The following is a 25,604-nucleotide window of genomic DNA, read 5'->3' as shown; positions in this document are numbered from 1 at the left end:
GTCTGCTCCCAGATTCACACTGAAACTGTTTTGGAGCAGCTGAAGTTCTTCTCTTGTTGGATTTCGGTCCAGCTTGTTTTTTTTTGATATAACTCGTCTAAGACAACAGTGTTCGTCTGTAATTCACATGTTCCTAATAAACTGACTGAGGAAATAGAGATGACGCAGTGCACACCAAAAACACGATGTGTGTTTAAGCTTCATGTTCAATAAACTTCCTGATAGAAAAAAAAAACAGTAGTTGTTAAATTTATTTGAAGTATTTTCAGCTTTACGTTCTAAAGACACCAACCAGCCAACGCCTTCCTAAACAGGATGTGAGTTATTTACATTTAAACACAACAACAGCAAAAGCATTAATATCCCCAAACCATCAGGACTAATGTCAGAAATTAAAGTTCATCTTTTGATCTTCATGGTGACAGTTGTGTTGTTGACGCCTGTTGTGGTTTTGTGGTTTTGTCTAATCAGGCAGGTTGTGCAGCTGATGGTAGGCAGGCGGGTTGTCGGAGAGCGTCACCATCGTGGACGGCGGCGCGGCGGGCCTGTTGGTGGCTTTTATTATCTGATAGATCATCAGAGACGACAGCACAGAGGCCAGAGGCTACACACACACACAGACACACACATTAGATTCACTGATAGGGGTCATTTTAACAAGACAACAACAAAATACTAATAAAGATAAATATCAGTCAGAAATCTGGGAGCAGAAAATTGTGAAACATCGGCATGATCTGGAGGAAGTGAACAGCAAATGATGAAATTCAAGTGAAGTCTGGACAGACTTATTTTAGCACGTATAATTACAACAGACGACAAAAGTAACTGATTTAAAAAACATTTTTTCAACACAAATGAACCAAGATTATAAAATTTAAAGGCTGCATTAAAAAATTGAATATATCTAGACGTTATCACTTATTCTACAGCAATGTGAAAGTGTTTGTCCGATGGAATAACTCACCATCAGGATGAACAGAGACACATTCAGAGGCAGCGGGACGTCCGTATTTATTCTGACCGATGTCTTGGTGAAGGGAAAACAGGGCTGAGGATGGAGAAACAGAAAGTAGACCCTTTAATTTAGAATTCAAGATGAACTGATGGATTAAATAAAATCACTAACCTGCGTGAAGACAAACTTCTTCTGCCAGAAAAGTCTCAGCACGAAGTTCTGGAAGAGAAAAATGAGAAAGCTCAGTGGACATGGATGTCTGTCAGTTAAGTTCAGGTTCAGGTTCAGTTCAGTTCAGGTTCAGGTTCAGGTTCTGGTTTAAGCTCAGATTCAGGTTCAGGGTTCAGTTCAGGTTCAGGTTCTGGTTTAAACTCAGATTCAGGTTCAGTTCAGTTCAGTTCAGTTTCAGGTTCTGGTTTAAACTCAGATTCAGGTTCAGTTCAGTTCAGGTTCAGGTTCAGGTTCAGGTTCTGGTTTAAACTCAGATTCAGGTTCAGTTCAGTTCAGGTTCAGGTTCAGGTTCTGGTTTAAGCTCAGATTCAGGTTCAGGGTTCAGTTCAGGTTCAGGTTATAAGTAAGCACTCTGGGGAATTATGATTGTCACTGAAATCTCGTCAGCTGCAGGAACAACTTTTAACCTGAACCAGAAATATTTTATTGACGTTCATAATTAAGCCAATTAGATCTTTGTCTCTCTCTGAAGAAATGACCTGAGTGGACAGTCGGTGGAAAAGTTCCAGCAAAAGAACAGAAAAATGCAGAAATTGGTGGAAAATGTCATGTTTAATATGTTTTGGTCTCGTCTGTGTTCGTACGCTGTGGCTGATGGTCTGACACGAGTCGTCCGTCCTCTCTTCTTCAGCTCCCCTCGTCTGGCTGCACAGACAGGAGTCGGGGACGTTGTCCTCCCAGTCTTTGTAGCTGAAGACTCCACAGCAGCCAAACTAACCACAAGAGAGGAAGAAGTGATGGCGCCCCCTGCAGGCTGCAGCTCGTTGTACACAGTGAAGACACAGTGGATGGTTCTTACTGCTGACTGGAGACCATCTACCCAGTCCTGGATGCTGTCTGAGGCCTGGTCCAGGGGGAGACGGGAACGCCACCACTCCTCCATCACTCTCTCCAGCTGGACACAAAGAAGAGACACTCGCCAGCTGAGTGTTTCTGATTTAACGGACAGGTTTCTGAAGGACTCCTACCTGTGGACGGACCGTGGCGGCAGTGACGTCGACCTTCAGCATGAGCAGACTCCCGGCCACCATGCCGCCCAGGAACTATAGAAGAAGAGTGACGCTGGTTATTGTGAGATTTTTTTTGCTTCAACATCTGGACCCTGGTCCTGTTGGGACCACGTCTCTAAACCTGGACTTGGACTACTGTGTGATGAACAGCCTGCTCCAGGCCAGATCCACCTTCTCCTCCTAATATGGTTTCTACTGGTAAAAAAAAACTAAACAAAAACAAGATGGCTGACATGCTCTCTCCTGATTGGCTGACAGATCTTTCTGGAGATGTAAAACTGAACTCAGATAGTTTTTAGTTTTTAAAATCACGTTTATCTCAGACTCTTCTCACCAGACTCAGAGCCACCAGGTTCTTCTTCAGAGCTGCTCCCACTCCCAGGAGGATGACCGCCATGATCGCTATGGTACCCACCTTCCTCTCCATAACATAGGAGGCAGTTTGATTGGTTACCTGAGCTTCCAACTGGCAGACAGGGAGTTAATTAGTGTTGTGTCATAATCTGGTGTGTGTGTGTTGAGTGTGTCGGTTCTTACATCATCATCACGATGTGAACCGTCATCAGCTCGAGGCAGCAGGTCCAGACAGAGGACCAGGTCCAGGACCGTCAAGATCTGAAAGACGACAGGACGGTCAGTCTGCATCACAAACCACAACCAAGTCCTGACCCCACAAAGCTGGAGTGATCTGAGCTTCCAGATTAGAAATAAATATTTCAGAGGCTCTCCGTCCCAGAGTGAGTCAGGAAGGCTCCGTGATGCCTTCAGGCTCTCCCTGCTGAAATCATACACCGCAGCTCTCACACCTTTAGGTCCAGGCCAAACCTGCAGATCCTCTCCTGCTGACCTCGGCATCGAACACGCTCCATTACATCAAATTAAATCAACATTAATTCCATATGTTTGGGTTTGGGACCCAGAATCATTGGCATCCTGGGATTGATTATTTTATTTAGGATTGGATTTAAACGTCTTTTAATGACTTCTGAGGGTTTAAAGTGTGCTGTAGCTGTTTTTAACCACCTATGAACCAGGACCTGCTCTGAGACCTTCTGGGGCCTGAAGTTTGGATCACCTGACGAGAGGAATGTGTCTTAATGTGTGACTCTACCTTGACTTATTCAGATGTTTGATATATTACTCATACCAAGCACTTTATTTGTTTTTTGTTTTTTTTTTATAAGGTTTTATCAGGTATCTATTGTCTTACTCAACAATTTCTAATTTTGCAGGATAACTGATAATCAGATGCGAGACAATTAGCTGATTTGTCAACAAACAGAAAACGATTTTGGACTTTTGTGGAACAAAAGCAAGTCAAGCTTCAGTCTGAACACCGATGTGCAGTTTGATTCCTGACTCACGGATGCAACTCATCTGCTTGAGCAGCAGATGTCAGTCCTGGTCTGTCCTGGATCAAAATCCTCCTGCATCATCATGACTCCTAAACCTGATCCAGCTTCTTCTGCTCAAAAAGAATCCAGGAACTCACCAGGAGGAAGATGTTGATGATGATGAAGAGACGACCGACCCAAGTCATGATGCTGCACCTACTGCAGGAGCATCCACAGATGTTGGTGTCGGGGAGGAAGTGAAGTGAAGAGGTGATGAAGATGGGCAGGGCTTCCTTCCAGGGGGAGGTTCAGTCAGAGACAGAAAATGAAAGTAAGACCCAACAGAGAAGGAATTTATTAGACATTCATTTTGAACAATGAATTCATGACTCAACTGCAGATGAACGGGTTAGGGTTAGTTCAACGAACGTTGAACTGAACTCTCTGAATCATTCACAAAAAATCTTTACTTTTTCAACATTATTGTAGTTTTTCCTCATTTCTTTTATGCTGACTTCCTTTGGCCTCTGCTGCTACATGGAAGCCTGCAGTTGGTATTTTTTGTTTTGTGTGCTTTCATGTGAAAACAGAAAAAACTGATATGACTTTATTTGAACACTTTTCCTGCTCAAGCGCTGTTAATGACCATTAGACTGGAGCTAATTAGCCAATCAGAGAGCTAATTGATTATTTGCATTTATTGATATGAGAACCTTTGTTTGGGGGGGGAGGGTATGCCACAAAGCTGCCCTTCAGAATAAGAGCCACAGACTAACTACTTCCTGTATGGCCACTTCATAATAAAATCAAATGCATGTGTTGACCTGCTGGTGGCGTTAGAGAGACATGAGGGAGCTGATCTGCACACATTATATGTTTTGGATGAAAAACAAAACACGTTAAAATCAACCGATGACGAATAAAAATAAAAAGGTTCATTTATGATAAAAATAAATGAACGTAATAAAGCCTCCTGTCCCCCCGCCCCCTTTTCTCCTCCCCTTCCTCTCATCATCATCATCATCATCATCAGCTCCTCTCGGTCTTCAGCTTCAGGTGGAAAAATCCTGCTCTCCCTCCCGGAGCTGCAGCAGCTGCAGCGGGTCCTCCTCCCTCAGCCAGGCCGCTGTCGGATCTCCGGAGCCGCCTCCGCCCTCAGCATGTTTCTGATCCTGGTCTTCACATGGACCCAGATCCTGCTCTCAGGTAAGCGACCAGCTTTGGATTCACCTCTGTGACCTGCACCAACATGTCTGATCCGTGAAATCAGCCGCTTCCTGTCGGAGGCTGACAGGCTGTGCAGGAGAGAGACTGAACAAAGGAAGCATGAGTTTGTTTTTACTGCTGTTGTTTATGTGCTCCCCCCAGAAACCCAAATCTGCTGGACGAAAGATCAGTGAGCTGGTCCTCCATGTTTCATTGACTCATGAAATAATTTCAGGTTTGATCAGTCTTCTGTTATTCAGCAGTTTCTTTGGAAGCTGCTTGTGTTTTCTGTGTTTGACTTTGCTTCCCTGCTTTTTATGCTAAAACAGACAAATGATCAGACAAATTGATTTATTTAAAGGTCTATTTAGTAACTTTCAACGGTCACTGACGTCATTCATCAGTCTGTCAGCTGCTGCTCTTAAATCTTTTTCTGACTTGTTTCTGATTTGTCTGTTTGCCATCTTGTCATTTGAAACCAGTAGAAACCATAATTTGAGGAGAAGGTGGATCTGATGTGTTCTGGACTTTAAGGGACATTTCCCCATAGACTTCAATACAGCCTGACGACTTCTATCAACCAGTGGAGTCGCCTGCTGATGGTCAAAGATAAAATAAAAACTTGCTTCGGCTTCGGCTGTACTTCACAACCAGAAGGTTGTCCAGAGACGGTCTGTGGTTGAACATGTTGAGCAATAATGCAGATTTAAAAATTCATAATCATATAAACTCCAGATGTTTCCAGGAACATCCGTCACAAAGTGACATCTGGATAGTTTTCTGTTCGCTCAGTCAGCTCAGCTGTTGGTGTTATTCAGAATCAGGTTTATCTGCAGCGTATTTTCATTTCAGTTTTCTTGCAGAATAACTGAAACCCACGAGAACACAAAGACCGAGACTCACTGATGGATCATATTTAATTTAAGAACATCGCATGGAGACGCATGTCGTCTCCTCTCTGAGCTGCCCGTCAGCCCACGTCCAATCAGGGCTCGGCTCAGATCAGCGTTGTGCATAGCAACCGGGACGCTGTCGCTAGGGAGAAGATTTCCAGAGATGGAGGGAGGTTGGGTCCATCTTTAACCTGCTGCTTCCTGTTTTTCATCAAACTCACACATTTGTTTTTGCCAAAGAAACGCGAACACCTGATTCTGGATGTTAGAACGTATTTCAGTGAATTTTCTTTGTTTTATTTAATGGTCCTTCACAATAAACCGCAGAGGGAGTTTAAACCAAATGTGGGACTTGAACTGGATGGAGGAGTGGGATGTGTTTTCTCACAGACAGTTGGCTGTTGTCGCAGCGGTTCGGTCCAGGAAGCTCCTGTGATCAGTCCGGATGTTATCGACTGTGTGAGGACCAGATTCACGATTTCTCTCCACATTTATGGTTTTTGGCTCCGTTGCAGCCGAGAAAAAATATTCCTGATTTCAGCAGCCAGACAGGCTGGTAGACACGAGTCAGAGGAGGCTGTCAGATATTTCTCTGCTGGCTTCCTGTCGGTGGTTTCTCTGCCAGTACAAACAGGCCGTTTCAGAGACAGGCGGTCTGTCAGCTGATGGGGTCGTGGAGGTCGGACCGAAACTTCCAGCATCACTTTAATCTGCATAAATATTTAATTGGACCCCCACAACGGCTGCTATATTGTTGTTTATCATCACATTAACACATAACCAGTGCAGGTCTGAGTAGATATATGTTGATCTGACTCCTGAGCCGGAACAGGACTTCAGTCTGTGTAGGAGTTACAGTAACAGAAATATATCTGTTCGTTAATTAGCCCTCACATCTGCTCCAGATGTTTATTTCCTGCAAATGAAAGCTACGAATAAAATGTTTCCATCAAACCAGCACAACAACCAGCTCCAACGAACACAGTAAATCCATCAGACTGGGCCCAGATCCAGCTCTGGAAGGTTTTCCTTTCAGGTCTCAACATTAAACCTCCATCGTTGTAAATGTGAAGCCGGGAGTCAAAAAGCTGCTTCGCTCAGTTGTATTTGTCGGTCTTCCTCTTCTCTCAGGATGAATAAGGCCTGAGGATGAATTATGCAGCCTTCATATTGGTCACGCTTGGCCGGGTTCAGTCAGGGGGTTTCCTCTGGGCCGCCGGCGGACTCATGAAAACCTCCATCCTGAACGGATACGCTATGACAGCAGACGCTGACAGACAGATGGGATCTCCAGCTCTGAATGTTCTGTTGGAAACGCTGCAGGCTTAAAGCGTTGTTCATGGATCTGTGCAGAAATTAGACTAAAGGCCCGTTAAAAAAGAAAAATTCTGAGGTGGAAACGTAATCACGTTGTATGAACGCCAGCAGGAACTCTGACAGTAGAAGCAGGGAAACAGTAAAGGTCTCTTGGGCTGAAGGGAGACCTCCATGTTATCTTTGATTTTAAATCTGATCTGTGGTCTTCTCAAATCTCTTAAAATCAGAAAATCTTCATGAAGATCATTTGTTCGTCTTCTGTTTTATAACAAACACATCCAGGTCGAAGATAAAGACACAAACCTTTGTCCTCCTTCTTTTATATCTTCCTCTTCCTCTCTTAGAGTCGTCGTCCAGTGACCACGAGCTTCGCCTCTTCCCTTCACGTTGCCCCGGTCATCTGCAGCCTCAACATGACTTCACCCAGCGGCGTGATGTTGACGACTCCCTCCACCTCCATCGTCATCGTCATCGTCATCGTCACCACCCTCCGACACCGACCGCCCTTGCAGAGTCCCGCTTCCGTCAGGAGCCCAACGGGCTGCGAACCCTCAACCTGTTGGCAAGGCCGCATTATGAGGTGCTGCCGGAGCACGCCGTCGTGTCGGCACGCCATCTCGTCACCATGGTGAGTAATCTGCTCCCTGATTGGGTGAGAGAGAGGAAGTGGGAGGAGGTTTGTGTTTGAAATGAACCTGATGTCCAGTTTGCGACGGCACCGCGATGCTGCAAATGTTTCTGAGCTTCAGTTTTATTTCTGAAGAGCCACAAACACATTAAGGGCGTCATTTGATGAACGAGGATCGCCTCCGCCCTCTCAGAGGTCAAAGGTTACTGACACAGAGGAGGTCAGAGGTCAGAGCAAATGGACAGTGAGTGAATGATGGACGAGGAGCTGCAGGCTCTTCTATCTTTAGCACTGGAGGAAAGATGCTGCGCTCCCTGTTGCCACGGAAACCCTAATCATGAATGTGTGTGTGTGAGAGACCCACTTACCTTCACAGCGGGCCGTTACATAACCGACAGATAAACAGCAGCGACCTCGGTGACAGTGAGACAGGTAGAGACAGGCAGACGGATCATTTGGCCCTCTGTCATTTACATTTTCGTCTCATCATTATTTCGTTCGTAGGTGAACGTTGTATGAGCTCCTGTTCAGCTTTGACCCACATTTATCACTCTGAACAGTGAAGTCCATTCATTAGTTGTCGTACTTCATCAGCACACAACTTTAAACTTCACACACGTTTATTTTTAGAAGAAATGCATTAGTTTATTGATTTAAATTAAAATCTACACTCGTTAACTCTGAAGTCTTTCTGCCAAAACTCCCACAATCCTCTGAGACAGTCAGAGGTGTTGTCAGCACAGATGCATCGTGGGAGTTTGGGCAATCTGGAGAACACTCCTCCAGTGGAAACTGAAAGACAGACGAGGGGAGCTGGTGTCTCCAGACGGACCTTTGTACCGTCCCAGGTCCTCACAGGAGTCAAACAAACTCTGCTGAGTGAAATAAAAAATTAATCAGACATCTAAAACTGTCCTTTGTTAAATAATATATTCATCTTGGAGATCCCCGTCTGAAAAAAATGTGGACCAGGAAGGTCTAAAAATACTGCTTGTATCTGAGGCGACCACATTTGAACTCTGGAAACATTTACTGAGCCAATAAGTCAGGGAGGAGGAGGAACATTTTCCCATAGACTTCAATACAATCTGACTTTCAACCAATCAACCGTCACTCTTTTTGGTGACGTTGTGTTTTTGGCCTCAACAAAAAGGATTTATTTTATTTTCAGCCCGTTTTGATGCTCTGACAGTTTTATCAATGAGAATCTGCAGCGAGGCTCAACACTGCTCTTACGTAACACCATTCTGTGTTAATTGACTTCCTCTGACTGGTCACATGACCCGTCCCCGCAGGCCGCCGCCGTCCCATCGCATCTCCACGAGATCCCATCACTGAAGGATGGAGAGGGAGGGAAAAATCATTCAGAGCTGAAAGCTTCTATATTTAACAAAAAAACACATTCAATAGCAGTTAATTAGAGCAGAAAATAATCTGCAGTTAACTGAATTAATTAGTTTAATTATTCTTTTAGTAAACTGAGTATTCGCTGAAGGTTTGATGTTTGATTTGATCATGTGATCATGAGGGAAATGGTCAGCTGGTGTTTGGAATATAAAACACTTGTGCTGTGTTCACAGTCACTCCTTCCCATAATGCACTGGGGTTTAGGTGGAGGCTGAAAGGGAGATGGAGGTCTAGATGTCCAGATGGTCAGTCACGTGTGTGTGTGTGTGTGTGTGTGTGTGTGTGTGTGTGTGTGTGTGTGTGTGTGTGTGTGTGTGTGTGTGTGTGTGTGTGTGTGTGTGCGTGTGTGTGTGTGCGCGCGCGCGCGCACCCTGTCAGGTTCACGCACCTTTCCTATGATGGTTTGAGCTGATCTGATTGGCCGAACATCTCGGTGCAGATTTGTTACTGAAACTGAATCACAGCAGGAGATTGTGTGTGTGTGTGTGTGTGTGTGTGTGTGTGTGTGTGTGTGTGTGTGTGTGAGATACACTATTAAATAATTCATATCATTGGTGTGTGTTACATCTAGTAGACTAGTGGAGGGAGCGCCACATCTAACCCACAGAAGGAAACACAATTCATTCAGAGCTGTGTGTGTGTGTGTGTGTGTGTGTGTTAGCTCAGTTTACATCTAATAGCTGCAGCTTCATGTGTTTTCTGTATTAACGCATATTTAACAAACATCCACCTTTAATTTTGACTTACAGGTTCAATTAATAATAAAAATATTTTTTATTTTCAAACCATAATTAATTTACTACAAAATGACTTCGGCCATTAAAAGGCCTGATGTCAGATTTCAGGCTGCTCTCCGCTCTTTTCTTCTCAAAGGAAGTAACATAAGCGTAAATAATCTAACCTCGCATTAACCCGCTCATTCAGCTGTGTGTGTGTGATGCCATTCAGTTGGATGTTCCACGTGCCGCTCACGTTTTCCCCGCCAGCAGAGCGAACAGGCTGGAAAGCTAGCGTTTCATCACAAACCAGGACAGGAAGACGGTTGTTTGATTCAGGAAAACTGTCGCACAAGACGACACAACAAACCTGCTGTTTGTGAAAGAATGCTAAAAAACAACACCAACTGGATGAATGGATTCATTCATCAGCAGGGATGAAAATAATCTTTCATCTCTGTTCTTCAAGATAGGTTGAATATTTTGGCTCCAACTGATTTAGTTTATAAGTTCTGAGATTTTTCTTGTTTTTTGTTGAATCTTTTTATTTCAAATCAGTTCTTTTTTCTTTTGTTAGCCTCCATCATATTAACCCCTCCAGAGCCTGCCCCCTCCCCTACCTGAGAGCTAATTTGCCCAAATTGGATTCCTCCCTCCTGCCCTGAGGGGCATCAGCTAATCAGTGGTTATTACCCCGTGTGTGTGTGTGTGTGTGTGTGTGTGTGTGTGTGTGTGTGTGTGTGTGTGTGTGTGTGTGTGTGTGTGTGTGTGTGTGTGTGTGTGTGTGTGTGTGTGTGTGTGTGTCAGACCGAAATAGCACCTGATCGTGACAGGAAGCGCAGTGGGATAATGCCATTACCTGGACAACAGCCAATCAGGTGGCAGGTTGAGCTCTGTCCTCCTCTAAGCCAATCAGAGATCACGACAGGACTAGATGAGGAAATGGAGCTCTGCTTCCCTGAGCTGTGACTGAAAGGCTGCAGCCTGCTGTGTGTGCTGAGTGACAGAGGAGCTTCCTGTGGGCGACAGGGAGGATCAACAATGTTTACATGCTCACTTGGTAAGGTGTTTGTTTATTGGAGGTTTTCGGGTAGTTAAGAATTGTGTCCTGGTTATTTACAGGCAGTTGTTGGTGTTTTGTGTCAGTTTGTTCAAACATCATTTGGGTGCTTGGTTGATTCGTTATCTCCTCTGAACAGGGTGTGTGTGTTTATTTAAGAAACATCTTAAAACGTATTTAAAATGCTCAGTTCTGCCAAATGTGTCCAAATACTAAATCTGAAATTTACTGTCACGTGATTAACTAAAAAATTTAAATACAAAAGCAGTTCACTTATTTTGCTTTTTAACATCAACTGTCGAATTGGCTGATCCTTTTTTGGCAGTTTGATATAAATCCTAATGATTTCAGCTCTGTGATGTTTTACTGCCGATTAGAGCTGAAAATTTTAAGTTTATGGACAAAATGTTAATTTATCTTCAATAATCAATTCATCAAACAAAAAAATTGTCATCTCTTTTATTCATCCAATTAATTTGTTGCTGGGGAGATTTTTATTTCTGTTATGAGACAAAGATCCGTTTGTTAAACAGAACAAACCAGATAGAGGATGATAATAAAATCAGCTCTGTGTGTGTGTGTGTCTGCATGTGGTTATTGTTCCTGATATTAAATTAAGTGGCAACAGAACATGTTGTTGTAATAGCCATTAGCAGACAACCGCCCACACAAAAACACACACACACACAGTTGTGTAGCAGCGGTTTGTGGGTCTGAAGCAGGACTTCTTTAGCTTAGCACAGCACAGACTGGACTCAAACTGTGTTGTTGTTGAGTTGTTTCATTTATTCCAGATAAAACTGAGCGCTCTGTGGGCGGGGCTGGGGGTGTGGCAGATTGTGAGCATTTCTCTGTGAACTGACACCTTTGAGGCTTTCACTGGATTAATACAGGACCAAGGCCTGATCCAGAACCAGAGACCACACGGAGGTCTTTAATGTGCTTCGTTTGTCTCCTGTATCACTAAAAGCTGAGAGACTGTTGTGAAAGCCAGAGGAGCCAAACAGAGAGGGAAAGGGATGAAATACCAGAGGGAGGATTTGGTTCGACAGAGTTTCTGGGCCGACAATCTTCAACCTGATCAATCTGTTTCCTCACTGGACTTTGTCCAAATGTAAAGTAAAAAAAAAAAAACAGAGTTCATGTGCAGACAGATTAAATTTTGTGTGCTGGGAATCAAGAAAAGTCTGAGAGACTGAGTGCTGGATGGAAACTGGACTCTGGAAAACGTGATTTAAATCAAATTTTCTTTCTAAAACTGGGTTTAAATTGTCATTAATGTGAATGGACCCCCCCCCCTCCCCCCAGTACCTGGCTGTGGATGTGAGGAGGCTGGACGTCAGTCTTCTTCGGTGGTTTCGGGAAGGTGTAGCTGCGGCACTCAGTGTTCCTGCCGGACGAGTTCACATCAACCGGCTGAATGTAAGACTCTCAGACAAAATTACTGCATGCTGGGTGAACTGATTGATTGATTGATTGATTGATTGATTGATTGGCTCTTGCAGGAGAAGACGAATGGCATCGAACTCTTCGTGTCCTCTGATAGGCTGGGGATGTCTGAGCCCCTCCCCGCCGAAGAGGTCATCCAATCACTGAACGTCAGGGTCCTTCACCGTCACCTGGGACATTTTGGCATCACAGAGGTCTCAACTGAGGTGTGTGTGTGTTTGAAAACCACTAATGTGCCTGCTGCGCCGTCTCCTTGGTAACCGCAGCTCGTTAGGAACCCTCATTAGTCCCCGTGGAGACAGACGGATGGAGAGGATGGATTGGGATTATTACAGAGCAGAGTGCTGCCGCTAAAAGTTTAATGGAAGTATTAAAGTCCCATCGATCAGCCTGAGGAAGAACAGAGCAGCTTTATAGATTATATTAATATTATTCCTCTCTCCCGCCGCAGTGAGAGATGTAGCAGCTCCGCTGTAATAATATTACAGTAACAAATCAGACACTGTGTGGAACAAAGCGACAGCAAGGACGCACACAAAGAGAAAAGTCTACAAATAAACACAACACTTGTTCTTCTTGTACAGGCCTCCACTTACTTCGGTTCTGTTGACATTTCAGCAGCTCAGTTTAAATGTTGTGTTGCTCTAGCTGCTCAGCTTACGTTAGCATTAACAGCTACTTGTTATCAGGAGCTTCAGCCACGTTTTACAACACAGAGGATACAGTCAATCCTCTGGCTCTGTTGAGATGATTTGGAAATGATGGTGACGTCATGTCCTTCCTGTTTGTCTGCAGAAAAACGTCCTGCAGGGCGAGCAGAGGGATCACGTGTGGAGCCGAGAAGGTTTTTACGCCATCGTCCTCTTCTTCACCATCTTCGTCATCGTCATCACCTGCTTGATGGTAAAAAAACAAGCTGTGAACAGAGTTGTGTTGTTCTGTTGTCAAACAAGCCTTTAAAGGGTGAACGACTATTGTTATGAAGGCGGGAAAATCCAGCTTCACTTGTTAAAGGTGATGGAAACCTCAAAATGGTGAGAGCTGAGCCGTGACGGGCCGAGCTGGGCTTTACTCATGACGATGTTAAAACAGCAGGTGAGCTCACAGACGCCCACAGAAGCCGACTGCTGTGCGCTCAAAATAGAGGGGACGCACACACACAGACACGCACACAATTACACACCCGCACACATGCTACATGTCACTAAATCTTCGTCCTCGGCCGCTCTGATTGGCTCAGACAGCTACCAACCGCCTTTAGCCAATTTGTGTCCATGGTCAAAGGTCATCACGTCTTGGCCTTTAAGCACGCACACACACACACACACACACACACACACACACACACAAACTAGACACTTAAACCAAATATTAAATATTTAGGGGCACATAAGAATGATTAAGTAACATAAAATCTATGAAAATAAAGAATAGTCAAAAAACATTTACATTTACAAGCAGAGAAATTTAACAGACATCTGGAAATAAAAACAACCCACATGTTCATATTTTTATTATTAACAGCAGCAATAACAAATACAAATCCACCTGAAACAAAAACGACTGAAAACCTGGCAGGCTGGAACAACGTCAGTAGAAATAAAACCTTTAATGCTGAGTGTGATCCACAGGAGGGTGCTGTTGTCCTGATCTGACCTGCTGGACTTCTGGACTAAAATTAACCAGTTTATGTAGTCAGTTTTCTGCCCTGTAGAAAATCTATGAATTGTGGAAAAACATATGAACTTAATTCTAAAAATCAGAAAATGTATTCATTGAGATAGATTCAAAATGTAGTTTGTGTTCGGTGGACTTTGGCCTTCGTCATGATGAAGATAGAACAGAAACATGAGATAAGTTTTATTCTTGAACTTTGTCATCTTCTCTCTGATCTCCAGGTTTTATACCGAATTAAGGAGAAGGTTCAAGTTTCTGACAGACAGCTGAAAGCGCCGCCGCCAGACCTCCACCTGACCCCGACCGTACCTCCAGACTCCGCCCAGAGGTCAAAGGGCACTAAGGTCTTCAGCTGACATCGCAAACGGTAAATATGACAGGGGACAAAAAAGTGCTGTGGCTCATTCAGATGTCCTCGTCTCCTTCAGGTCCTGACGTCAGGAAGCATGGTCCAAGCTGAGCTACCTCCAGCTGTAGCCACGCCTTTTCCTGAGCAGCCAATCGTAGCCTGCCGCCGCCTTGCTCCACCTGTCGTCCCTCTGCCCAGGTATTTTACTGACGAACAACTTTTGATCTGAAATTCGCTGAAAAATTAAAAGATTTACGAATCCACTTCTCCCCCTCCTAGCCCCGCCCCTGTCCCTGTTGTCAACAACCACGCCGGCTTTGCCCCAGCAACAGCCAATAACGAGCTGAAGCCTTGCCCCTCCCCCTTCAGGATGAAACCAGCCGCAGGTCTGCAGGAAAGGTCAGTGTTCGGGGGCAAAAGGCGCCATTTCCCATCAGCCCTTGTGGCTGGAGCTGGACTTGTACAAGAAGTTCTTGTAAAAAGAATCAGATAGTATTGAAGTCTATGGGAAAATGTCCCTCCTCCTCCCTTTATATTGAAGTCTATGGGAAAATGTCCCTCCTCCTCCCTTTATATTGAAGTCTATGGGAAAATGTCCCTCCTCCTCCCTGAGTTTCTGGTCTCAGTCTGAAATACAACATGATTTTCATTTTTTAAATGATGCTCCATCTAGAGGGGAGGGGTTGGGTGGCGGGTTTGAACTCTGTGACATCTGAGGACTTTGTGTTAACTTCCAACAAACACAATTCTGAAGTCAGTCACACCTGCAACACATCACAGATTAAAACGTTATGAAACGTGTGTGTGTGTGCGTGTGTTTGTGTTCAGAGTACAGTGACCTCTAACCTGTGATTGTTGGACCAGTCAGGTGTTGACTGCGTACGTGTCACTGGGAAGGTCAGAGATGGAGGTGCGTGTTTGTGCGTTTGTGTCTTCAAGTGTGTGTGTGTCCTGGTGTTTATTTAAAGGGAGGTGTCGCTGTCAGGAAAATGTACATTGGAGTTCTTCACCTTATTAGTCTGTTTTCCACCATTTTGACTCATTAATCACAGAAAGGTTACATCATCGCTCCGTACACTGACCCCGCCCACAGCACTCAGTTTCCTCCAGTAAACAATAACGTAGATTTATAAGTTGAATTTATTGGGCTTGTATGGAAGCCTCATTCTTAGTTCCCTTACTGTTCTCACTATTGAAATTTGAACAAAAATGCCAAAACTAGTTTCTCATGAGTAAAAACCAAGTCTCAGGTCTTAACTCTGAAAAGGTAAAGCTCTGGTAGCTCTTTCTGATAAAACTTGTGTGAGATGTGATGATGTGGGTCATTCTCTTCCCTCCAAACACCAGATGAAAGTCTTAAATTTCATTTGGTGGAATGAATCGCCGTCGTGTTTCAGTTCAGTCATCACTGCCTTTAAAAGCTGGCCGCGGTTCATTTCCCTCCAATGTAGTTTCATAAGTGAAAAGAAAACACCTTTATCTGGACTCGGCTCGGCGTCCAGCACTTAGGTCGTTATCTGCCGCCGTGAGTTTTCCGTCACCGCGCGCTCGGAGCTCAGAGGCCATTTTGTTCTGGTTACATCAGCGTTCAGGGAACGATCTGTTTCTGAAGGTGAAAAAGGGACGAAGATTTCAGGCTGAGAGTGAGAACAGGATGTTTTTCTTAGTGTCTGTGTCTCTTTTGTGTGTGTGTGTGTGCGTTGTCCACTCTGGATGGCAGCCAATCAGCAATCAGACGAATAGGAAGAGACAGCATCCTGGCAAGGAAACGGGCTGACACGTAGCGAGACGAGTGTCCACCTCCGCCCATCAGAGCTCACCTTGTCTTAGTCCTGCCACACAAACGCACAAACACATTGGTTTAAAGTGTTTGTGTTGACTTTCAAACACCAACCTTGTTGTCAGACTTCATCTAAAAGCGTGTCGTCCTCATTAACCAGCTGGAAGAAGCTCAAATCTGATTGGCTCCCAGATTTGGTCGGGAACTTCACCGACAGTTAACGAGTTGTCGGGTCTGAACTGTCCCAGAAACAAACAGTAACAAGAACACATTTATTAGTACAGCAAACAAGTCAGACAGAAATGAATCAAATCCAGATGAAAAAGAATCAGAATAAATGTATTCCATTTATTAAAATGTGTGAAATCAAAGACTGTTTCTAACAGCAGGCCCAGACCTGAAGCTGGAGAACCTGGAGGGGATGGTCCGGGTCTAACTCAGCTCCTCTTCCTGTGTCTGTCCGTCCAGACGGGGCTCCAATGTGTCTCTGGTGTTGGACATGTCGGCCCTCGGCTCCGTGGAGCCGCTCAACGTGGCCGTCCTGACGCCCAGAGAGTCGGCGGCGAGGGAGTACCTGTTGTCTGCTGGCCGGCCGCTGACGAGGCAGCATCTGAGAGACGTCGTCAACAACACGCACAAACTGCACGCCGAGTTCACTGTACGCACTGACACACAACACACAGCAACAGGAACACGTTTCCTGTTTTACAGTCGTGAAGAAAATCTGATTCATCTAATTCATCGGAATCTTTTTTCTCCATCTCAGGAAATTCCCATGAATTTCATTGATCCCAAAGACCTGGATATTCCAAACCACGGAACCAAGAACAGATACAAGACCATACTGCCCAGTGAGTACACACTCCGCTGGATGCTTTTTCAGATTGTATTCAGATTCAGATCACTTCTATTTAATTCAGTTTGCAGTACGTGGATCGCAGCAAGGACGGGACATTTGTGACATTCATTCAACAATACACATATCTGTCAAAGTGCAGCAGTGGCAATAATCAAAAAATAAAGAAATGAATGGCTTAAAAGCCTAAAAGACTGTGTGCGATGCACTCGTGCTGGCATTTAAAAGCCTAATGGCTGAAGGAATAAAAGAATTGGCGTATGTTTGTTTTGCTGCTGGGAGCAAGATAGCGCCTCCCAGAGGGCATCAAGGAAAAAGTCTTTCTGAACATGATCTGAATGAGCAATAATGTTTCTGCATCCAATGAGCCGAGAACAAGTTTTAACTACACTGGACAAGCTGTTTTTATCTTTCACTGACAATCCATGAAACCAAGATATAAAAGAAAAGGTTAAACATAAAATGGATTTAGAGACATTAAAAGAGTTCAGTTTCCGCAGCAGGTAGATCCGTTGTTGACCTTTTTTGGCAATGGCCTCTGTATTTTGTCAGATTTTTATAAAATCAGACAGGGCCCTGTAGGAGAGACGAGAGCAGTCAGAAACTTTAACTAAATACCTGGCTGGCTCTCCAGGTGTCTGCATACATGATGTGCAGCGGGGGCGAGAGAACACCGCCCTGGGGTGATTGGCCCTTCACTAAAACCTGCTGAACTCTGTCAGTTCAAAAATCTAAAAGCAGCAATAAAATCTGCTCAGGGAGGTTAAAATGAGATAAATTATGTGGTTGCATCTAAATAACACTAACATGGGACTGGGGTTTTTCTGAATGTTCTTTAATTTTGTCCAAGATGAAAATCATCATCCGCCCCTTTCCTGCCCGATATGCAAACTGCAATGGCTCAAGCTTGCCGTTAATAAGCTCAGTTTTTCATCACTAAAGGTGTGAGCGCTCTGGGCCTGTATCCGTTCAGTTCTTTCCCTGTTTAGATTTCGATTTGGGAATAAAGTTGGAGGTTTTCCAAAGTTTTGGGAGCCATAACAGGTCCAGTGTGGTTGGACACGTAAGTCCTGAGTTAAAGTCACCCATTATAAATTTAGGGGACTGAGGAAGCTGCTGTCACATTGGCGTGTGGATGAATGTACACCAGCGTGTACTGAAGTCTATGGGAAACTGTTTTCCTAATGAGTTTACGGTCTCTGGTTTGTTTCAAAACAGCGCTGATCTGCGTTTGTGTGTCAGAATCAGCTGAGGTGTCGATGAGTCACAGAGACTTAATCTCAATGTTGCTAAGAGACAGAAACAACTTTAAAATAGTTCTCATGTCTGATTTCCTCTTGAACCAGGAAGTAGCTTTAGTAGGTGGGAGGGGTTTCAGTTCAAAGGCCAACAACCTCAAGGTCGGCGAATATTGCACCTCCCTCTGCCCTGAACACACAATCCAGCACACAAACACACAATCAAACAATGCGTTTTCCTCAGAGCACAGTTTGTTCTCACACTGTCGACCAAAAGAGCGTTGTGAAGACATTATGCAACACACAATGATCGTTTTAGATTGGTGCTCATTTTTTGGAGAGGGGTTGGAGAGGGTCAGTACAACGAGGGGGGGGTCATTCTTTCCTTCCTTCCTTCCGGCCAATCACGGCGAAGGAATGTTCAATTCCAGCTGCTGTCAGTCAAACTCCTTCCTGTGGTCCAGTCCATTTTGTCCGTTCTGAAGACTCGGCGCACTCACGGGTCTGCGGTCCGGACCGACGTGGGGCCGGGCCAAGTCCTGGTCCAGATCAGATGTTAAGGGTTAGACCAAAGACTGGATCAAATCAGGACCCACTAAGACTGAATCTAAAAACAGCAGGTCAGAATAAAGTCAGTCCTCTGTTCGGGTCAGTGCTTCATGCTTTCAGTTTAAAGGACCGTGATGGTGAACTTTAATGATCCGCAGTCTGCTGCGCCTGGTCGGACGTTATTTTTAGATGACTGGTGTGTGATGCAGCTCGGTGCAGAGTGAACAGGCTGATTTAAAGTTTTTCTGTTTGCCTTGCCAGTCCTCGTCTCCTCTCTTCTTCCTTGTATCCTAAACCCTCCTGTCCTTGCTGTGTGTCCTTAGATCCTCATTCCAGAGTGATCCTGAAGTCCAAGAGCTCCAACGACCTGCTGAGCTCCTACATTAATGCCAATTACATCAGGGTGAGTGTTGGAGAGACCTCACAGCACCGAGGATTTAGACAGAATTCAGTCGGTGCAGTTTTTATCTTTTATCTTTTGAGACTTGATGATGATGACTGTGGACTTCAAAGCTCCAGATAAAGTGTAAAATATGGAACCTTCAGATTTTACGTCATAAGTCCCGTTTTCAGAGACCTACTTATCTTTTCCTGCTTTAAATTTGGTAAATTGTGACGACGTGTTTGTCCTGGCTCCCCTAAAGCCAAAGCACAAACAGACACGCTGACATTATCATATCACATATCTGGGATGCCAACAGGTTTTTCTTCTGGTTTCCTCACCAACACAAACACAGTGAAAGTAAACTGCAGTCTGTAATGTCGCTCTCAGACTCCGACACAATAGACTTTCTTCCTGTCAGGAAACTTCGCAGCCGCGGTCCAAACTGTCGGCCACATGAGAGCACAGAAGCTGCGTTCAAACACTCGGTCCGACTGTTCACCAATTTTAGATCGCCCAAGGTCAGTGAGCACATTTAGCCCACGGAGGGACAAAACAGAAACACCAAATATAAAATCTGCTGCTGATGAAAACATCATGACCAAAACTGTCCTCTACCGAAGACAACACACATTTCGAAATCACAATAATTACAGTTGTTTTCTTCTGGGTCTTAAATATGTGCGGCACATTATTCATCATTTCATTCGTAGAAACTTTATTTCTGATGGAAGTTGATGCCTTAACAACAGTAAAACCAGATTTAAGTGACGTGAATTAACAGCGGACATATACCAAAGTCACCAACACCTGCAATATTAATAAATTCCAGATAATTTTTACCCTGTTGACGCTGTTGGCTCCTGGTTCAGGGTTACCTCGGTGATGAGAAGGCGTTCATTGCAACTCAAGGTCCGATGGTGAACACGGTGAATGACTTCTGGCAGATGGCGTGGCAGGAAGAGGCGCCGGTCATCGTCATGATCACGAAGCTGAAGGAGAAGAATGAGGTAGTTTGACCAACATGAAAAACAAAGGTGGTGGCGCTTTAACTGCATATTCTGACTTCTTCTTTAAAGCTCCATGACCAAAAGCATGCTTCAGCAGACGCCACAACAAGTGCTGTGATGTTTCCACTGAGTCTGTTTCTGTCCTGTAGAAGTGTGTTCTGTATTGGCCGGAGAAGAGAGGGATCTACGGAAAGATCGAGGTTTTGGTAAACAGCATCAGAGAGTGTGAACACTACACCACCCGCAGCCTGACGCTCAAGGTAGGCTTTAAAACCGTCTGCTTCTGCTCAGGAAATACCACAAATACCACATTTCTTTTTAAAGATGGGACTTGGGACTGTATCTTTGCTTAGTGTGGGAATCAAACCCGCCTGCTGCAGCATTACTGGTACACATCGTGGCCCGACCACAAAACTCCGGACTCTGCGATGCCGCTGCTGCAGCTGATGGCCGACGTTGAGACGGACAGACGGACCACCGCCGCCATGGGACCGGTCATCGTCCACTGCAGGTAGAAAAGCTCCAATCAGGAGAGCAGACCTTTCTGCCACAACTGAAATATGTGTGAAATAACAAACCCCCCCACCTTCTCCCCATCTCTCAGCGCCGGGATTGGCCGGACCGGCTGTTTCATCGCTACGACAATCGGCTGTCGGCAGCTGCAGCTGGAGGGAGTGGTGGACGTCCTGAGCATCACCTGCCAGCTCCGAGCCGACAGGTGAGACACTGAAGTTCAAACTAGCCAAAACCCTCCGCTTCCATTTCAGTGGATTCCTGAAGTGGAGCTAAATATTTCTGGGATCAATTGGTGGCACAAAAAGCAGCTTTGTTTTAAATCGTATTGTCTCTGAAAGTATTTTATCCTTAAAGATAATATAAATTACCGTCTGACTCTAAAACGTCCCCACTGTACGTTTTAAGGTCCTGTCAGGTACATTTAGATGTTTGTAATCAATCAGGTGATCTGCACAATGAATTTTTGTTTTGTTTTGTCCTTGTTGTCTTCTGTATTTATCCAAATGTCCCCACACTGTCAGCCTGAATGAATTTCTGATGTCCCGACAAAGACTTTATCTCCTCCCACAATGGTGACGTCTTATTTTGCTTTGTGTGTGATGTCATAACCACTCTGACGTCTCTGTCCACATCCAGAGGTGGAATGATCCAGACGGGCGAGCAGTACGAGTTCGTCCACCACGCACTGACTCTGTTTGAGGCCCGCCTTTCTGCAGAAACCGGCCAATGAGTGTGGAGTGTCCCAGGAGGCGAGCCCTTCGCAGGTACGATCTCTCTCTGATGAAATGGGATTCTGGAGGAAGTCTTTGAGTTTGATGGACAACCAATGAGGACTGTTGTGGGTGGAGCCTGGTGAAGGAAGGAGGACAGGTGAATTCCTGAAGGTGGAATGTTTCCGCTCTTATTTTTTTGCTGTTCCTTCATGCTTTGTTTGAGCGGATCGTCGGAGGAACTTCAGACTTCTAACAGACGACTGTCCTGTTGCGTCTTTTCTGTCATGGAGACGTAGAAATAGTTTAACTCAAATTGATGGTACATTGTTCAATGGCACTATTGTGTTTCTGTGTCTTATAGGATTTTGAAATAATTTTTTAACAGTGTTCTTATATGAAAGGTTATTTAAAAATGACTGTTAGCTGGTTGCACCTTTTGGTTTAGATACTTTTGCCACAGTTGAACCAAAACTTCCAGCCTATTCCCATTTGTGACTTCAGCGCGACATCCACTACTCTACCTACACTTGGCTTACAGAAGAAAAGGTCTTTAAGTATCATTCTTATTCACACACAATCTAACAAGACTCCTAAAAACATTGAAAGGAAAAGAAATCAAGAAAATCTAGTAAATTATTCAATAATATCTGATGATGATGATGATAATAATAATAATAATAATAATAATAATAATAATAATAAAGATGATGAAATGTTTTAGCGTGCATTTTAATCCAAAATGTCTGTACAAATGAACAACAAAATGCTTTAGAGAATAGCTGAAATGATTTTATGGCTTTTAGGTCAGATACAAAAAAAAGTGCTGGATTCAAATTCAGATGAATATCTTCAATAAACTTTATCTCACTTTGAATAAATAATATTAAAACCACAATCCAACAGAGTTTATACCAAATATACAGAAACATTTTCCACCTAAATAGCCTCCATTATTCACCTGCTAACAAGCCACCAGAGTACTTTAAGTAGAAGCTTAAATATGAAACAACCTTCTGGTGAGTTTGTTGGTTTATTCAGTTAACAGTGTTGTAACTTTTAGATTGCTAAGGTCACAGATGGAACTACCTCCAGCCACGCAACACAAGCTAAAAGCTAACAAACCAACGTCATGAATAAGTCCATGCTAAGCTAGAGCTTGTAAAGCAGCTGTGTTAGAGAGGCTCATTCTAGCATCAGTGGTTGTTATATTAATAAATAGATGCTAACATATAAGCTAATGCTATTACTAGCAGCATATGCTAATGCAATATTTTGTTACACCAATTAAATCTAATATTCCATCCTTTTAAAACAAGAAGAATTCAACAGGTTGACTCTGTTCAATATGTACAGCTTTTATGAAGATTCGCCAGCAGTGCTGAGAATTGTGGGAAGTGTAGTTTTTGAATGCTAACAAGGTGGTTTTATCTTTGTCAGAGTTTTTAGAATGATATACTAACAGAAAGCCGATTGTCTTAGAAAACAACACAAGCTTTGTTCAGCCGTTTGGTCCTCCTGCAATTCTAACTGACGTTTAGTTTTAGATTTTAGCGTCGGGCCACATCGAGTAGTTTCTTCAGTAATTCCTGGCTCCAGAAATGTTTAGACAAACTTTTGCAGCTGGGTTTCAGAGTTTACACTGATATCGTAGTTAACCTTGTTTTTTGCATTGACGATTTCCTGTCGTGTGAAATTTTACTTTATACCAAAAAGATGGGAAAAAAAATGAAGTCACAATTGTGCAATCATGTCCTCGGTGTGATGTTGTAAATTATGTTATCTAGTGAGTGATTTATTTTGGTGTATCAAAGTAATGATAACTTTATTTTTATACAGTTTTTTACATGTTTCTGACGTGTTTAGGAGCTATCAGCCTTTTCTTGACTCGTATGAAAGCTTGTTATCTGGAGTAAAAACCTCAACATCTCTAAATTATCAATCAAGCCAGAGCTGGAGGGAATTTTCCTTTTTCCTCTCGATAGTCAAACCCAAACAAACCCTTTTTTTTTTTTTTTTTAAACTAAACAGTATTTGACAGCTAAGCATGTTTTTTTTTTTTTTTTTTTTTTTTTTTTTACATTAATTAACATAACTTATATTGACAAAACAGTTCAGATAATTTGGATAAAAGTATATTTGAGACAAAATGTAAAGAGAAGTGTGAAGTAAAGTTTCCAGTTCCTGAGCTGCTGACGTGTTTTAGAGCTCTGAGGTTTCTACAACCATTTCACTACTGAACAATATTAACAGAAACATTTAATCTGCGCTCTGCGTGAATGGGATCACATGTTAAAGTGCTATTAAAACTGATGTGGGCAGTTGTATTTCCATCCACGGACCACGATGAGGAGATCTTGCTGCTAATTCTGGGAGTCCAGACCGACGACAGAAGCTTCGAACAGTCTTCTTTTTACTGATATATTATTTCTACCTTGTGATACAATCAAAGGACTTTAGACCGGCGTCTGTTTGTCTACACGTCCAACATGCCTCCTGGGAAAATCCTCAACGCACTCTTCGCTTCGGTCACTTCAAATATGTCAAATGGAGGAAATGTAAAATATTGCAGTTTTGGGTTTGAACTGCCTGAAGTGAAGGTGTGGAGCCCAGACTGCCCACTGCCGCAGCGGGTACAACAACACACTGCCTCTGACGGAGTATTGTGTTTGTGCAGTCGGCGGTCGACATCCTAAACTATTCATTGGTGGCTGTTGATAGAAATTAAAGGGACGCTCAACATTTCAGCTGTAGACAGCGCTGCAGTTCCTAGTTTATTAAGATTTTATGGAAATTGGATGGTAATAATTGTAATTTGTGATATCTAACTGACAGTCAGTTTAATTTGTTTAGGTGAATAAATCTTCCATAAAAACTGAGGTGATGAAAATAGAAGTGAATAAAAAAGTCGTTGCTGGACAAAAACTGTAATGACGAATTCTCAAAGGATTACATTTTACTTCACAACGGAAAGGGTGATCATTTTCATCGTTTTGACCATTCATCAAAACTCAGAGGTGTGAAAAAGATAAAAAAACAAAACATTCAAATAAAAACTGTTGGCGTCCCTTTAACCTTTAACTGTGTGGGCATTAAAGCTCGGTCGGAGTTCACCTGATGACAGTTGGTGTACGGACGGTGTGTGTTTTTTAACATGTATTACTAATCAACCTGAATGTTGTAATAGTCCGCAACATTAGCCACTGAGTAGTGCTGTAATCGATCTACTTTATCTGAATATATACTGATATCTGTAACATGTACACAAAAGCACTGGACATAAAAACGGTGAAGCTGGAATCTTGTCTGGGACTGACTGAGTGCTTTGGAAAACTGATGTTGACCCAAAGAGCTGGTCATCCTTCATGATGAGGAGGTCAGTTAATGAAAGCAATACTGAGATGTGTTGAATTCTAATTATCTCTGCACTCATTAACATATCATTAATATTTATTAGTATCCTCTTAAGTAAAATGAAAGTACAGTTTGTCACAACACAAGTTAGACTTTATTTTTGTTCAAGTAGAATTCCTGGAAGTGAAAAATAGATCCTGACAGGAAAGATCATGTAAGACAGAACAAATGGGAGTTTTTAAATGACTTTGGAATGTTTTGGAGCCATTTTCAGAATTTAAAGCATATTTTTATCTTTTTATTACCGTAATAATTTCATGAGTCAGAATGATTTCAGCTCAGGATAATACTGACATGACTTTTTATCGTTGTTCCTCGAAATCAGCAGCATGTGTCATAAAACGAGAGGGAGAGTCGGACGGAGAGAGGAGGCAGCAGGAAGGAAGGAAAAAGGTGTGGATGACTAAACGAAACTCAGACCAACTGAAACAAAAGCACTTTGGTCTTTAACTTGTCACGCTGAATAACACAAAAGTCCAACTATTTGTGTGTCAATTAACAATGATTTTTTATTTCTATCAAAACAATGTCTGAGGGTTGGTGTTAACTGTGATAAGAAACAGATGAAAATATTAATAACGACACATTTTGCCTAAAAATTACTGCAATCATTTCAACATCACAATAGTTGCTGACTTCTAATCGACTGACTCAATTGCTGCAGCTCTGGTGCTGAAAGTTTCTCATCAAGTTGATTGTTTTCTGTTCTGTGAGAATCTGTGAGCTGTTTAATTTCCAAACTTTATTATCAGCAACAACAAAAACGTAGAAGGGAAACTAAAATGGATCTGGAGCTAAATTTACACATCAAAAAACAAGAAGACACAGCAAACGTCAAAGTTGACAATTGAGGCTCGGAGGGATTTAATCAAACACCGAACTCTATTTTTAATTCTACCTCTGCAGGCAGGTGA

At 43.3% G+C, this 25,604-nt stretch overlaps 2 protein-coding genes across 3 annotated transcripts; one reads left to right on the top strand and one right to left on the bottom strand.

Annotated features, from left to right (window-relative positions):
• Positions 1-463: 463 nt before the first annotated feature.
• On the bottom strand, positions 464-3,967 carry LOC115037174 (uncharacterized). Its single transcript, XM_029495677.1, has 8 exons — positions 3,692-3,967; positions 2,737-2,814; positions 2,534-2,665; positions 2,158-2,232; positions 1,908-2,084; positions 1,130-1,177; positions 968-1,051; positions 464-604 (listed from the first exon to the last, which is right to left on the bottom strand). The coding sequence occupies exons 1-8, from the start codon at positions 3,737-3,739 to the stop codon at positions 464-466; spliced, it is 783 nt and encodes a 260-aa protein (XP_029351537.1). The 5' UTR covers positions 3,740-3,967.
• Positions 3,409-21,863, top strand: ptprr (protein tyrosine phosphatase receptor type R). Of its 2 annotated transcripts, none has more exons than XM_029494680.1 (17): positions 3,409-3,864; positions 4,584-4,739; positions 7,294-7,577; positions 12,069-12,182; positions 12,266-12,415; positions 13,005-13,112; positions 14,108-14,230; positions 14,315-14,433; positions 14,515-14,634; positions 16,484-16,673; positions 16,782-16,866; positions 18,982-19,061; positions 19,913-20,050; positions 20,200-20,310; positions 20,404-20,561; positions 20,655-20,768; positions 21,203-21,863. In XM_029494680.1, the coding sequence occupies exons 1-17, from the start codon at positions 3,807-3,809 to the stop codon at positions 21,294-21,296; spliced, it is 2,202 nt and encodes a 733-aa protein (XP_029350540.1). In that variant the 5' UTR covers positions 3,409-3,806; the 3' UTR covers positions 21,297-21,863. The 2 variants fall into 2 exon arrangements, with proteins under 2 accessions (XP_029350540.1, XP_029350541.1); XM_029494681.1 differs by having other exon boundaries at positions 4,567-4,739.
• Positions 21,864-25,604: the final 3,741 nt, after the last annotated feature.

This window comes from Echeneis naucrates, chromosome 23 (genome assembly GCF_900963305.1).
Source record: "Echeneis naucrates chromosome 23, fEcheNa1.1, whole genome shotgun sequence".
In the NCBI taxonomy this organism is placed as follows: Eukaryota; Metazoa; Chordata; class Actinopteri; order Carangiformes; family Echeneidae; genus Echeneis; species Echeneis naucrates.
The sequence above is the reverse complement of the archived record's forward strand: the minus strand, read 5'-3'. Positions and strand labels throughout refer to the sequence as shown.